Raw genomic sequence first — 13,184 nt, forward strand, 5'->3', positions numbered from 1 at the left:
ATTATCTGAATACAGAGCAGAAATAATGTTTACAAATATAGACAATATATGCTCATGTAAATCTTTGTCATGATACTGAGCAAGCTACACTGCTCATCACTGTTTCTAAAAGAACAGGTACAAGGATTCACTCGTAAATCTGCTGACCTGAAAATTTAACCTCCCAACTTTGGGAATAATGGGAATAGCGGGTGACAATGTTTCAAATGGCAATTTTCCAAAACTGTTTCCAAATGCAAGTGTACACATTCAAATATTTTTCAGTATTATTGTGTTCAAAACTGCTGTGCAAAAAACACCTTTTCTTTTTTCAGAATAAAACATCTTACTCACTTGAGTAATTTTAAATAAAATCTCACATGAAAACCTTTCACACAGAAATCTGCATAACCCACATTTCAAGTAAACTAATTGCTCCTCCAACCTTACACAAGCAATTCAGGAACAAACCTTCTCTGCCATCATCTCAAAACTTCAAGCAGAAAGTAAAAGCTCTGAAGATAAATTACCTACATAGCCACTTCTTGTCAGTGCATTCTTTTTTGTAAAAAGTCTTGCATATCAATCTCAGTATGTGGAAACATGCAAAATGGTGTTAACACAGTTTAGAAGTAATGAGAGACCAAAAGCTGGGAAACCCAAGTACAACCTACCTCTCTTGAGATGTACCACACCCTGTAGCATAAAGGAAATCATTAGCTTTTAATTGAGCTGGTTCATTAAATTTCAAAACAGGGAGGGTTTCTTAATTTTTTTCTCCTTCCTTTGGCAGCCCTTGGTTCCATCGTTTTCAGTATTCCCATTTCCAACAGCCTGTTTCCTCCTCCATTCTTTCCCCATGTAGTTTTCCCGTTTAGCCACCAGGTGTCAGAAGGGAATCTACACACCGCAGCCTCACCTTTTTCATTATTTATACATTGGTTTTTACAGGAGCATTGATGGGATCTTAAGGCCTTTTTCAGTCTAGAGTGCTAAAAAGCAGTAAATTTTCAGACCTTTCATTCAATAAGCACAGTCACGCGCAATTTTCAAAACACGGCATTTGTTCAGTTTTGGAATGGTGTTTATAATGCATGATTTTACACAGAAGTTACGCTGGGAGAAATAAGACATTTATTTGAAAAGCTACATGAATGCAACAAATTAAGACAAATTGTAGCTTACACATCTTTTTACAAGATGATTGGTCAGTAACAGCACAAAGCTTAGGTTTATGAAAAATTGACTTCCTTAAATTTTCTGAATGCCAATTTGAACAAATTTGGCATTTAAGTATAATTTTAGGATTAGGAAATCAAAATTGATTTGTGATTCAATAAATTCTTAGAATTAACCATTTTTTTAGGGATAGGGGATTAGCTAAAACAATACTGAATGTACTTTTGACCCATCATCTAAATCCTTCTCACCCCATTCCAACTACTATCTGTCCTCCTTTCTTCACTTCCCAGCTCCATAATTCAACACATATAAGGATGTCAATTTTCCATACTAGGAAATGAGCAGACATCCTTCACTTGAACTTATTTAATTAATTATTTAGACTTTTAAGGGAAGGAAGAACCTTTCACGCTTAAAACTGCAATTATTTTCAGCACCTTAAAGATTCTGGTACAGTACAAATATGGAAGATGTGAGGAACAGAGACACATGGAGAATAAACAGTCCTTAACCAGTCAGAATTCTGCCTAAACTCTGTCCAGATATTCAGATAATAGAGAAGATTACAAAAGTTAACTTACTATAGAAAATTAAGTAATTTCACAACACTCACTGAATTCCCTGAGAACAACCAATAGAATGATGCCCACAGAAAAGCAGCCTCCAGAAGGAAAAACCAGCAACCCCTTAATTCTCTGTTATGGAAATGAAGAAAATAGTTCTTACTCTTTCTGACTGCAAAGCAGCATAAAGCACTATTCAGAAGCAGTCACCTGAGTAACTTACCTACTTGACCATTCCTCTCCTGTGAGAGGTTACAGCTACAGTTCATTTACCTGAGAGGGGAAATAAATAGTTTCACTTTTCTTTTTCACCCTCCCAGAAAAGCAGCATTAAGAGGCGCAGCTGCTGGGGACATTCAAGATGATTTCTTCCTCAATAAACATCCTACTTTGTCTTTACAAAACCAGCCTATTATAGGATGATATTCACTAATGCAATATGGCAAACAAAAAACACCTTACCAGCAAACACAAGGAACATATTTATTGAAGAATTTCTTTGCTGAGTTCCAGACTCTATCTACTTCATCTAGCACAAATATAAAATAGAAAGCACTTATTCTAGATCTATAACTCCTTCACAATCACTGTATACTACATATAGTAGGCATACACTGAGAATGCATGCCTACTACATGTGCATTATATTTACGCAAACACGGCTGGGTATGTGGGTGAATGTAGGCATACTACACATGTACACACACAGGCACGTCACCTAATGTATCCTCATCAATTCTCAAGTTTAGAGCTGTTGTCAAACTTAGCACATGGATATATATAAGGAGATGGGGTTTTTACAGGTAAGAATACATGTCTGTGCCATAGCAGAGGATGCAAACTTGGCAGGGATGATACTGAATTGAACTAAAAAGAAACCCAAAGTGCATTTCTAAATCCAAGTACTAATTATCAGAAAGTGTTCAGGCCCAATGTTTCATATAGTACAGCACCTACATTTCTCATGTTTAAATGCTGGGCCAACTAGAAGTTCAGATCACATGAAGAGTGAAACTGGAGAACAGGAAAGTGAATTCAGTAAAACTCAGAGGCATTTCTGTTATACAAAGTGCCTGATATATTTTGAAGTACAAGAATGGAAATAAAATACAAAGTCGTCCTTCTTGTGCTGTACACAGTTGCTCTTTCACTGTGTTCTCATTATATAACGAGTCATTTCACAAAACCCTGTGACTGTTTTGGGCTTTGCCATGTTGCATTGGTAGGATCCTACACTTAAAAATAAAATCCACAGTAAAAGAAACAATTCATAGAACTTGCCTTCATTATATTCAGATAATAATCTTCCCACTAAGAAAAATGGGGTTTAAAAATCAAGTTTTTACTTTGAGTGGACCAAAGCTGTTCTCCATGTTCTTAAGCATGCTATCTATAGCTACGTACACATTCCAGATATGCCTTGGTCAGGCAGCTGCTGCAATAGATGAATCCAGACTCAAAAACAACAGGTATTGCAAAAATCACTAAATTTCTATAGGTGGTATGCATAAGAGGCATGAAGGAGGGATTTTCATTGAAAAAGTGGCGCATAACCCTTCTGCCTCATCATGCAATAATATCATTCTCAATGTGTAGGAGGACATGAGCATTTTATCACATGGCTGCAGGCACAGTTATCACAATGTAAGTGTAATTTTTTGCAGATTTAAGTTAGGAAGTCGGTATTCTTTTCAATTCTGCATTTCTATCTAGTGCTAATAGCCCATGAACATAAAACAGGACTTGAATTTGGCTTGAAAAATAGGTCAGGACTCTTATGCCAATTTTACAGATGGGCAAACTGAAGCTTAGAAAAGTCTCACAATTTTCCTTAAGTCATTCCAAGAGGTAGCAAAAGGGCTGGAAATGGAATACAAGCATCTTACCCACAAATCTTCAGTATTAACAGGGGCCTACCTTTTTGTTCCTGTCTCAGGAGGTACAGTGTGAATGACTGTATCAGCTGAGGTGGGGAGAGAAAAGGAAGATTCTGTTGCATGCTTGGCTTTGAGGTTTTTTGGTAACATTTTCAAAGTAAATCTTAGGAGACAGAGCTGCAAGATACCCGGAAAAGCATCTGCTGCATTGATCAGCATATGCACAACCCATTTGTTTTGAGACTATAGGGATTTCCAAGCAGCACTATGACCAATACCTTCCATATCTATAACATTATAGCTTTCATTGGCATAAGTAAGGGGACAAAATGTTACTGTTACTCTAGAGGAATACGATATGGCTAAAACAGTCTTGTAATAAAAACTCAGCCTCTCAATAACAAACGAAGGTATTTGTCAGAACATGAAATGCTAACATAATATGGCCAAATATGCCTGTCATGCTGCACAAAAAAATGCAGTAAAATATAGTAAAATAATTAAAAAACCCTTTATGCAGTCTACCTGTACTCTTGAAGTTACATCCAACTGACTGGTGACCATTAAACCAGAAAAATAGTCTTCAAATGATGCATAATATCCTGCTTACTGTAGTCCTGCTTTATCTAATTCATGACAATAAAATTTATAATAGAATCCCAGAACTAAACCCTAAATACCACATTGAAATCAAACAAACTGAAAGTACTAAAAAAGTCAAGTTTTTAAGATGAAATCAACTGTTAGTAGCCACTGTTACAACTTCCTTCAGAACACTAACATCAGCATTATGCCTTTTTTAGAGACAAATTTTCAAGGCTAAAAAGGACGCTTATGTTAAAGAAAGATAAGAAATCATGTCCTTATCTCTCATCACTGTTCAGGCCATTATGCCTCTCACTCATATAAGCTGCTTATTCTCTGCATTTACAGCATGAGCATAAAGTGATTGCAAAATGGGAACCAAGAGCATAGGGGACTTGATAATAAAACTCTGCCATTAATTTGTCTTTAATTCACCACTTACTTAGACACACTTTGTTAACAAAAGTTTTCTCAGTCACCTCCTGATTTTCTTATTTACCCTGAAATGTGTTTACAGCATCACAGACTGCTGTCACAGAAATTACAGCACCATAAAGACAGCATTACATCACTGCAGATTTAAGGATGATGAATAGACAGACTGTGAGAGAACAGGGGTTTTTAGTATTAAATACAGACATTTGAATTAACAGGAAAACATGTAATGAAAAACAAGCACTAAATAGATTAATGTTTCAACTTGATTTTTTTAAAAATTGCATTTTAATTCCAGCAGATATGTCAAATACTTCTGTCATCATTTTAAGTCTCTCTTTTGCTTAAACAAAAGACTAAACTGTCTCTGTTTTGTACACAAAAAAAAACTGTTAAACCTAATGGCTAAAATGCAATTTTAACAGGAATCACAGGATCTGTGTATCTGTATCACCTTAATACGGAGATTGCTCTTCAAACACAGTTTTACAAGCAGCAGAACTCACTTCTAAAGTCCTCATCTTGGATGTAAGAGATTGCAAGTGCTGACATACTCACATGCAGCAGTTGACATGTTTAGTATGTGTGCATTCTATGTGATCTACTACCACAGATGAGTTCACTCAGTACAGACATGGATTTGTCTCCTCTTCCTGGCTAGATATTCTTACCATACCTAATAGCTGACACATCTACCCTTGTATCAGATTTAAAGATTTAAAAATGGGAGAAATTGCTCTAAGAATTATGGAGGAAAAAGAAATAGAAACTTTTCATGAAAACAGAACTTTAGGACCAGAGAAACATGCACAGAAATGTCTTTGCATGGTAAAGATTTCCATGGAATAAACCTGTAACTATAAATTAAAATACTCTTCTTCTAGTCTTCCAGGATATAAACGGTGTAATGCACTACAGACTTTCTGGACTTCAGCTATTTTAGACTGACACACTTCAAAGAAGTTCCAGTTTCTCTAGAGAGCCATGCAAGCAGCTTATGCTAATTACAGAGAGCCAGTTGACAATGCAGTCAATTGCTTTATGGAAACAGAGGAATTAAAGGATTAAGAAAACATAAGATATGCCAAAATATAGTAATATCATCCTTTTAATTCAAAATTGACAACTCAAGATTTTGGTCTTGGGGGTGACAATACTGTGACTCCACAAGATGATATCAAAGGCATGAAAAAAACATTGCAGAGTTACATTTGTTCACTAAGTCCTTTCACTTCTGATATTCCTAACAAGCCTAGTCAGCTTGACACATGTGTTCCTTGTTATGTCCATTTGCTTTTCAGCTGGTTTCCCACACAACAAGCCAGACTACAAGCTTCAGGAGGGAGTTAGCTACTCCTTCAAGCTGCTATGAGTCACTGTGATGTCTGCTGCATAGGCCAAATAAAGCCTGAATTTCTTGCTTCCACCAGGCAACAAGAACAATGAGGAAAAACATGGCAAGGAGGTGAGAAGAGATCAAAAAGCCAGGAATCCTCTCTGTCAGTGTCCCTACCTTCCTGTCATAGCCGCTGTAATGCATGGAAGGAATGAATGTGAATCAAAGACTTGGTGCAGAACTATAAGAAAGATTACAGCAATCCAACTTTCAAATTTTCAGTGTTACTCAAAACACTAATTTCTCATGGCAAATTAAAAAAAAACTCATAAAATAAGTACATATTCTTGTACTCTGTTAGAAGTGCAAAGACTTATGTCCATAGATTTATCCTTGAGTGTGACCACACTTGTGACAGATACATTTTGTTTAAACTTAAAATAAAGCTGTGCTAAATGAATACTTACCTAATAATTCAGCCTACTCTTGTTGTTTGTATACAGATTCCTATTGTTTTGGTAGATAAAGCTCTTTAATCACAGAAATTAAAATACTAACATAAATCATAGACTGAGAGGTAAAACAAGTCACTGCATTTTTTATGTTACCAGTAATCATCTGTTCAGGAACATCAGTGGAGGAAGACTGGAATCACAAACATTCCTGCCAAACACAATTTTTGGGCTCTATTCTGAAATCAAGATATTTTTTTTAGTTGACCTGAGCTGTCAGGACAAGACACTGGGGTAAGAAACAGGGTTTCACATTGAGATTGCTTGGGACTAGTCAGTTTAATGGTGATCATTAATCTGCTTTATATCGTATTTTAAGATGTCCACTATGAAGCACAGGTGGCTGGGTGGGAATTTTGGATAGAAAGGGTCATGAGCGTAAATGCCCGTATACACATGCACTTTGAAGGTACCAACCACTGTCACAGAGAAGATACTGAGTTCAGAAGTAATGCCATATTGCCCCTTTAATATTCTTTAAAAGAAAAAACAAAACCTGTCCTCCCCCTCCCCCCCAAGCAGTAAGACCAACACTGAATACGAGCTCTTGGTTTTTTAGTGTCAGCACGACGCATGAGCAGTACCTTGCTTCACTTGCAGAAGACTGCAGAAATTAATTCCTCAGCATAGTGCCTTAAAACAGTCACCCTTTCACTCAGAAAACCAGAATGTAACCAATCCATCATACACAAATTACAATTGCTTGCAGTGTTCTTGCAGCCACAACTGCTTTCTGGGCATCCATGAGAAACATAAACCTGCTAACGACTGAGGTACACCTATAGCTCTACTGCACTCCTAACATAATGTTGCAAATATGGCCTTTCCCAATTTCCTTTAAAAGCTCTGCTTCTGTCTCATCTTAAGCTGAATCATCAGCAGTTTGTTTTGATTCAAATGCCTCTCTCTGCCAGACACTGCAGTGACTAATGAACTGCAGAATCTGGTCTGTATAAAAATTTGACTTCGCAAACTAACCATTAGCATGTTGATGACACTGCCACCCAAAATATCACAGTAACAAAAGAGCAACAATTTACATGGGCTTTAAGCCAGTCTGCCCTTCCTATTCAAATTTCAGGAAAACATGACCTAATTTCTCTACAAGTAGTAGAATCTGCAGCTTTTGTTAATTCTGTTTCCTTTCCTTTTTTGTTTCAGCATATGTTTTTGCCACAGATGATTACAGTCATTAGCAGAAAAAATATTTATTTGGGTAAAATTGAATATGGCAAGTCTGTAACAAGAATCTAAGAGTAACAGAAAAAGCCTGTAGCACTCCCTGTAAACAGCTGCATCCCAGTCCTGGTCATCTACTGATACACTCCCACACACAGTAAATTCAATCCTGTGTATATGCTGTTCCTCTCAAAACTGAAGTTTATGAATCTTCCAGCAACTTTTATACTTCCTATACAATGCCCACTTTACAAAAAAAGGAAGACTGAGGCAGAGAAAACTGAGGAAAGAGGGAGAAAGAAGTAATACAGTAAACAATACAAAGCAGTAGATCCACTACTCCTTTTTGTTCCTTCTCATATGCAAGGCCAAATGGATATCTACTGGAGCTGGAAAGAACCATACGGTATTACCCTGTACAATTTCTCACAGCAAGGTAGTATAAAAGCTTGGGATTTAACTCCACTTAATCCTTTCTAGGTGGTTATTTTCCAAGATCTCCATGTATATGAAGAACAGATGGTCTATTGCCTTTCCTTTTGATACTTCAGACAATTCCAGAGTTTCTGACTGATTTCTGACTAACAAGGCCTCCTGTTTATATTTAAGAATATATATCTGAAACAGAGTTGCAGTAGCTACAATAATATTTTCTTTTCCGTTGTAAATATGTCATGTAAATATTTATCTACAACAAACACAAAAAAATCAGAAATATTTTTCTGTGGAAAGCATATCTGATAACTCATTAGCATTGCACTTTGAACATACTCTCTCATACATCTGTATAGTACAACATACATAGCTAGTTATAAAAATGACCTGAGCAGATGTAAGTATTCCTCTGTTTACACACAAGTTGCAATAATCTGTATTCATTACCTTTATTCTGGACAGTACCTGTAAAAAAAACCTGCAGCCAGACTAGATTCCAGCAGGTCACTGCCCCTTGCATTCTAAGGCAGTCAGGTTTCCACTCCTTCATTATTCTGTCACTCAACTGAACAGAATCCCGTTAAAAATTGATAATCTAATTCAGCAAAAACCCACTTCTCTCCTCATGAATTTCTACAGGCAAGCATTTAGGTTTCAACGCAAATTTCACCATTTATATTTAAAAATCAGATGCTTAAGAAGCAGCAGCAAACAACACATCTAAAACAAAAAGTCTTGTTTTTCCAGATAAGAAAACACTATGACTTATTATCATCTCTGTATTAAAGAAGAATAAAAATATCAGAAACTAATTTCTGCAAATGCTTCACCTCTGTTTTACCTGCTTCTGTGTACTTTAATCCTACTTTTACTTCTTCATGCTTTGCTTTTGGTGGTGGCCAGACAGTCTGGAGTCTCCCTGGAGTCTTGTCATCTTGCTCTGAGGGACTCAGGTCAGGCTGTTAAAATGATGCAAGAAAAAATTAAAGTCTGCAGTGTCAATTGATTCCAAAACAGCAACCACCCTGTTCAGCTCTAGATGTATACTCCAGAGTGCTCATCTGCCTCATTCTACTGATTGAAACAGTGCTCAGTTGATTGGAAGGGATACAAAGAAATCAGTGTAGAAACATAATTTGACAAGGAAAATAACATCATGCGTGTGACATAGGGTGATATGTTGAAACTGTCCACATCAGTGTGGGAAGCTGTGTTTTGGTGAACCACACAGGTGGGCAAGAGCACCAATGAGTTTTACCTGTATCTTTTTTCTTCAGAGTGAAAGGACCCATCTGTGCTCCTCTTACATGTAAACATTAGCACAATTCACCTAAGACATCATTTAACAATGTAATTTTCTGGAAGCAGAGCTAGTTTATGAAATTCCTGCCCCACCCACAGCAGCTTGCTCAGTCCACATACCATGTAAAACTGTCACATTAAAATGCTGCTGCAGCTGTTAATGGGACTGCACTGTCAACTGGAATGCTAAAATAACCCTTTAAATGGGGAAAAAAACAAACCCAAACCACTAAACAAGCACTCTCAAACAGGTTTAGGATTTGGTTTTTTTTTCATCTATGGCATTTCTGTAGCCTGATTTACAAAATGCTGCTACAAGCAACTGCATAGACACAACTGCACCAACAGCAAAACCCGGTATGAAAGTGGCCCCATAGATGGCCCACACAAGGCAAGACCTTTCGCTCCGGCTTTGCTCCGAGAAAATGTGCATTTACACTAGACCGGACGTTAAGCAGACACTTGTAAAAGCCACTCCTGCTGAATTCTGCACTTCCTCACTCACTGTATGAGGACAGCTTCCCAAAGCGATTTGCTGTGAGCCACACAAGTGCTTACACCAGCACAGCGCAGGGAATGGTGCAAGCAGGAAGAAGCAAGCCAGGAATGTGAAGAGCACAGACTGCAATTGCTGTATGAGCCACAGCCAATGAGTACCTCTTTTCTCCTCCCCATAGGTAATTTACTACACACTAGTATTATCAGTCTACCCAGGTGTCACTGAAAATATTTTAAAAATTTTTAATTTTATGTAAGAATAAAAATTTGAGAGTACAACCAACACAGCAAATTAACTTAAGGAGCTCCTGGTGTAGGGCCCAATCCTGCTAACTTAATCATTAAGATAATTCCCCCTTTAGCCATTCAGAACAATCTTAACCAATTATACCTGCCAAAGATGTAGCTGCAAGAATCTGAGTTGGGGAAACCCCAACCCAAGGGTTACTCATTTAACTGAAAAGTTCAAATCACATTCAAAGTTATTCAGCATTATGGTTCTATGAAAACTTAGCAAAGGCTTGGGGTTTTTTTAATTTCTTAAAATTTACTAAATCTCCATATGCTTATTAACCTTACAAATGCTTACATTACTCCATAACTTGAGCCATGCAACCGGAATCGCAAAGTTATTCTCAGAGAAGGTTAAATGTTTATCAATATTTTCAAAGCCAGACAGTTGCATGCAAATAGGAAAAAAAAAAATCTTTAAATTCTATGTCTTGGATAAACTGAGTTGAAAACCATCCATAACTTCTTGTGTAAGCTCTTACTATAGGATTATTCCTAAAGGTAAAATGAAATACTGCTTTTAAAAATAAAAACCTCAATAAAAAAAAAAAGTGAGATTGAGGAGCTATGAAATAATACAGCAGATTATCTGCAGCACCAAACTGATATAAAGCCATACTTACTATATGGACAACTGATCTTTCTTTAAAAATAAGAAACTGATTTTTTAAGCTCTCACTTCCAATTGAAAGGCTGTGACTACCACCAGGTCTTACTGAATTCTGCTACAACTGAAGATGACCAGGAATTCTGACAAATTTGCCCCAACCTTTCTTCAGTTGGGAATCCAAAATCTGAGACTGCCAAAAGAAGAGGACAATTCTGACTTTTTGACCTTCATTCCCCACCAGTATATTTTTTAATCTACTTCCAGATCTTAGGAAGAAAAAGTAATTCAACCTACAGACTTGTCTGATGGTCCATCCCCAGGTTTCAATTTTGACCTTTCAAATACAGCTTTCAAGGACTCTTTTTCAGTTCTCATTTTGCGTTTTATGGCTTCCAGCTCTGAAGTATCTGCAGTTGTTTCTTTTTTTGGAGGCCGTGTGAATAAAGCTTTAAAGACGTCCAGTGCAGATTCAGCAGGGCTTGATTTTATTTCCTCAGAGGGAAATCGTGATTCTGTTTTGCTGGAGGCTTTGTTTTCTTGAGCTTCATCACTGTTCTCAGTCTCCCCAGATCCTTCACCAGAATCCTCAATTCTACCTTCATTCTTAGAGACGTCTATGTTTAACAAGTGCGAGAGTTGTTCCAGGAAAGTAGGACTGGCTTTAAGTTCAGCTGATTTTTTTTTAGTGGCCAAACCTGATGTAATACTGGATTTCTTAACTGGCTGTCGTAATTTAAGCAGAGCTAAATCATTCTCCCTTGGTTTAATTTCTGTAACAGTTTCCCCATCCTCTGTGGTTACTCCCTTTTTCCTCACACGTAGCCCACTAAAGAAAGCAGGCAGCTGGAAAGTCTTTTCAGCCAGTGCTGGTTTTTGGAGCAGTGTATTATCAGTTGAAGGTCTTTGTTCTTCATCTGGAAGTTCTTGAGGGCATTTCCCTGTAGCAAGCAAGACACTGAACTGCTCATCCATTAACATTTTGTCTTTTCCACAGGAGTCATGCTCCAGAATACCATCCAGATCTTTCGGGAGCCGCTCAGATATTGGTGGGTGTAAGCCAATGTCATCTGTATCCACAGTGTCATCACTGTTACTGTGTCCTTCTGATTCTGACTCTTCCTTATTTTGATTGTTGTTGCCCGAAGTCTCAGCAGACAAAGCAGCATTGTCTAGACCAGATTTGCTTGTATTGTTTTCACTGGTGTTTAGGTCCTTACTCTCTGTGTCCGATTCTGTATCGCTTGTTGTCTGAACCAAAGTACCTTGTACAAGAATAGCATCCTTGTCATCATTGTCAGATTCAGACAAAGAAGTCTGTACAAACCTTAAATGGTGAAGAAGTAATTCATTTTGTTCAGCTAACTCCAGCTCCAGGTCCATGTGCCTACCAGACATTGGGTCAGCTTGGCCACTGGTACTATTCATGCCAGGCTGATTTTCTGAGTCGTCATTACAGTCATTATCATTCCTCTCATGCCAGGTGTCAGCATGAGTATTTATATTGGTGTGCAAAGGTTGAAATGCTTTAAGCACTGTTTCTTCTTTGGAAGCTGTAGATTCATATTTAGTTGTAAGTCCAAAAAGTGTTTTCATTGAAAATGGAGTAAAAAGATCAGGCTCTCTTTCTGCTACATTCTCCAGGTCTGCAAGATCAACAAAGTCAGGCACTGCATTTTCTTCTTCCATGTTGCATGAAGTACAGAGTAAGTTTGCTTCTCCTAGTGCCACTAACTGCAAAACAAGTATTTACTACGTGCATTCAGACAGCAGGCTGAACTCACTACAAGCACTGCAACAGGCAGCTCTCCCCTGCCCTGCTAAGGCAGCCAGCCTCCCCCAGGTCACCCTGCCCCTCCTTCCGCTTCCAGCACTCCACCCGACCGCCGAAGGGGCCGTCGGGGCTCTCAACTCTACTTCAGGAGCAGCAAAAAGACCCACCGTAAAAATGTTCTCAGCAGCGTCAGTGACTTGTTCCTTCACACAAAGGGCTTTTTGTCACAGCAAATATGCCAGCGCACTAATCTCCGCTGAAAATTCAACCAATGGCTACTGCTGGGACGCCAGCAATCCTACTGGCTGCACGCAGCTTCCTACGTGCTAAAAGCACAGAGCAGCTATATAAACAAGTCCCCGGACGGAACTGGGCACATTAGGAGTTTGCTACTTCCTTATCCCAGTACACAAGCTGCGAGTGGTTTTCAGTAGAAAAGTCCTGATGAATTCTTTTGCATAGTCTTTTCCCCTTGATAAAGATCTTCTATAAATCCATAACAACTCAAAAATGTCAAATGTAAACCTGAAGTAACAAATCCGAAACTTCCAATGCCACCACTCGGAGTCTGTGCAGAGTCCCCAGCTCCTGTCTGGCCAGAGCGAACTCGCGTGAGTGCCCTTGAAGCC

At 38.1% G+C, this 13,184-nt stretch overlaps 1 protein-coding gene across 1 annotated transcript in view; it reads right to left on the minus strand.

Annotated features, from left to right (window-relative positions):
- Nucleotides 1–12,703, minus strand: part of LOC101874125 (formin) — a 138,564-nt gene extending 125,861 nt beyond the window's left edge. Inside the window, exons 1-2 of the mRNA XM_005149336.4 lie at nucleotides 11,079–12,703; nucleotides 8,925–9,042 (exon numbers count right to left, since the gene is read on the minus strand). Of these exons, the coding sequence (XP_005149393.4) occupies nucleotides 8,925–9,042; nucleotides 11,079–12,470 (1,510 nt within the window). The 5' untranslated portion in view covers nucleotides 12,471–12,703. The remainder of the gene's footprint in view (nucleotides 1–8,924; nucleotides 9,043–11,078) is intronic.
- Between the last annotated feature and the right edge of the window lie 481 nt (nucleotides 12,704–13,184).

The sequence above is a fragment of the Melopsittacus undulatus genome, chromosome 4 (assembly GCF_012275295.1).
Source record: "Melopsittacus undulatus isolate bMelUnd1 chromosome 4, bMelUnd1.mat.Z, whole genome shotgun sequence".
Classification (NCBI taxonomy): domain Eukaryota; kingdom Metazoa; phylum Chordata; class Aves; order Psittaciformes; family Psittaculidae; genus Melopsittacus; species Melopsittacus undulatus.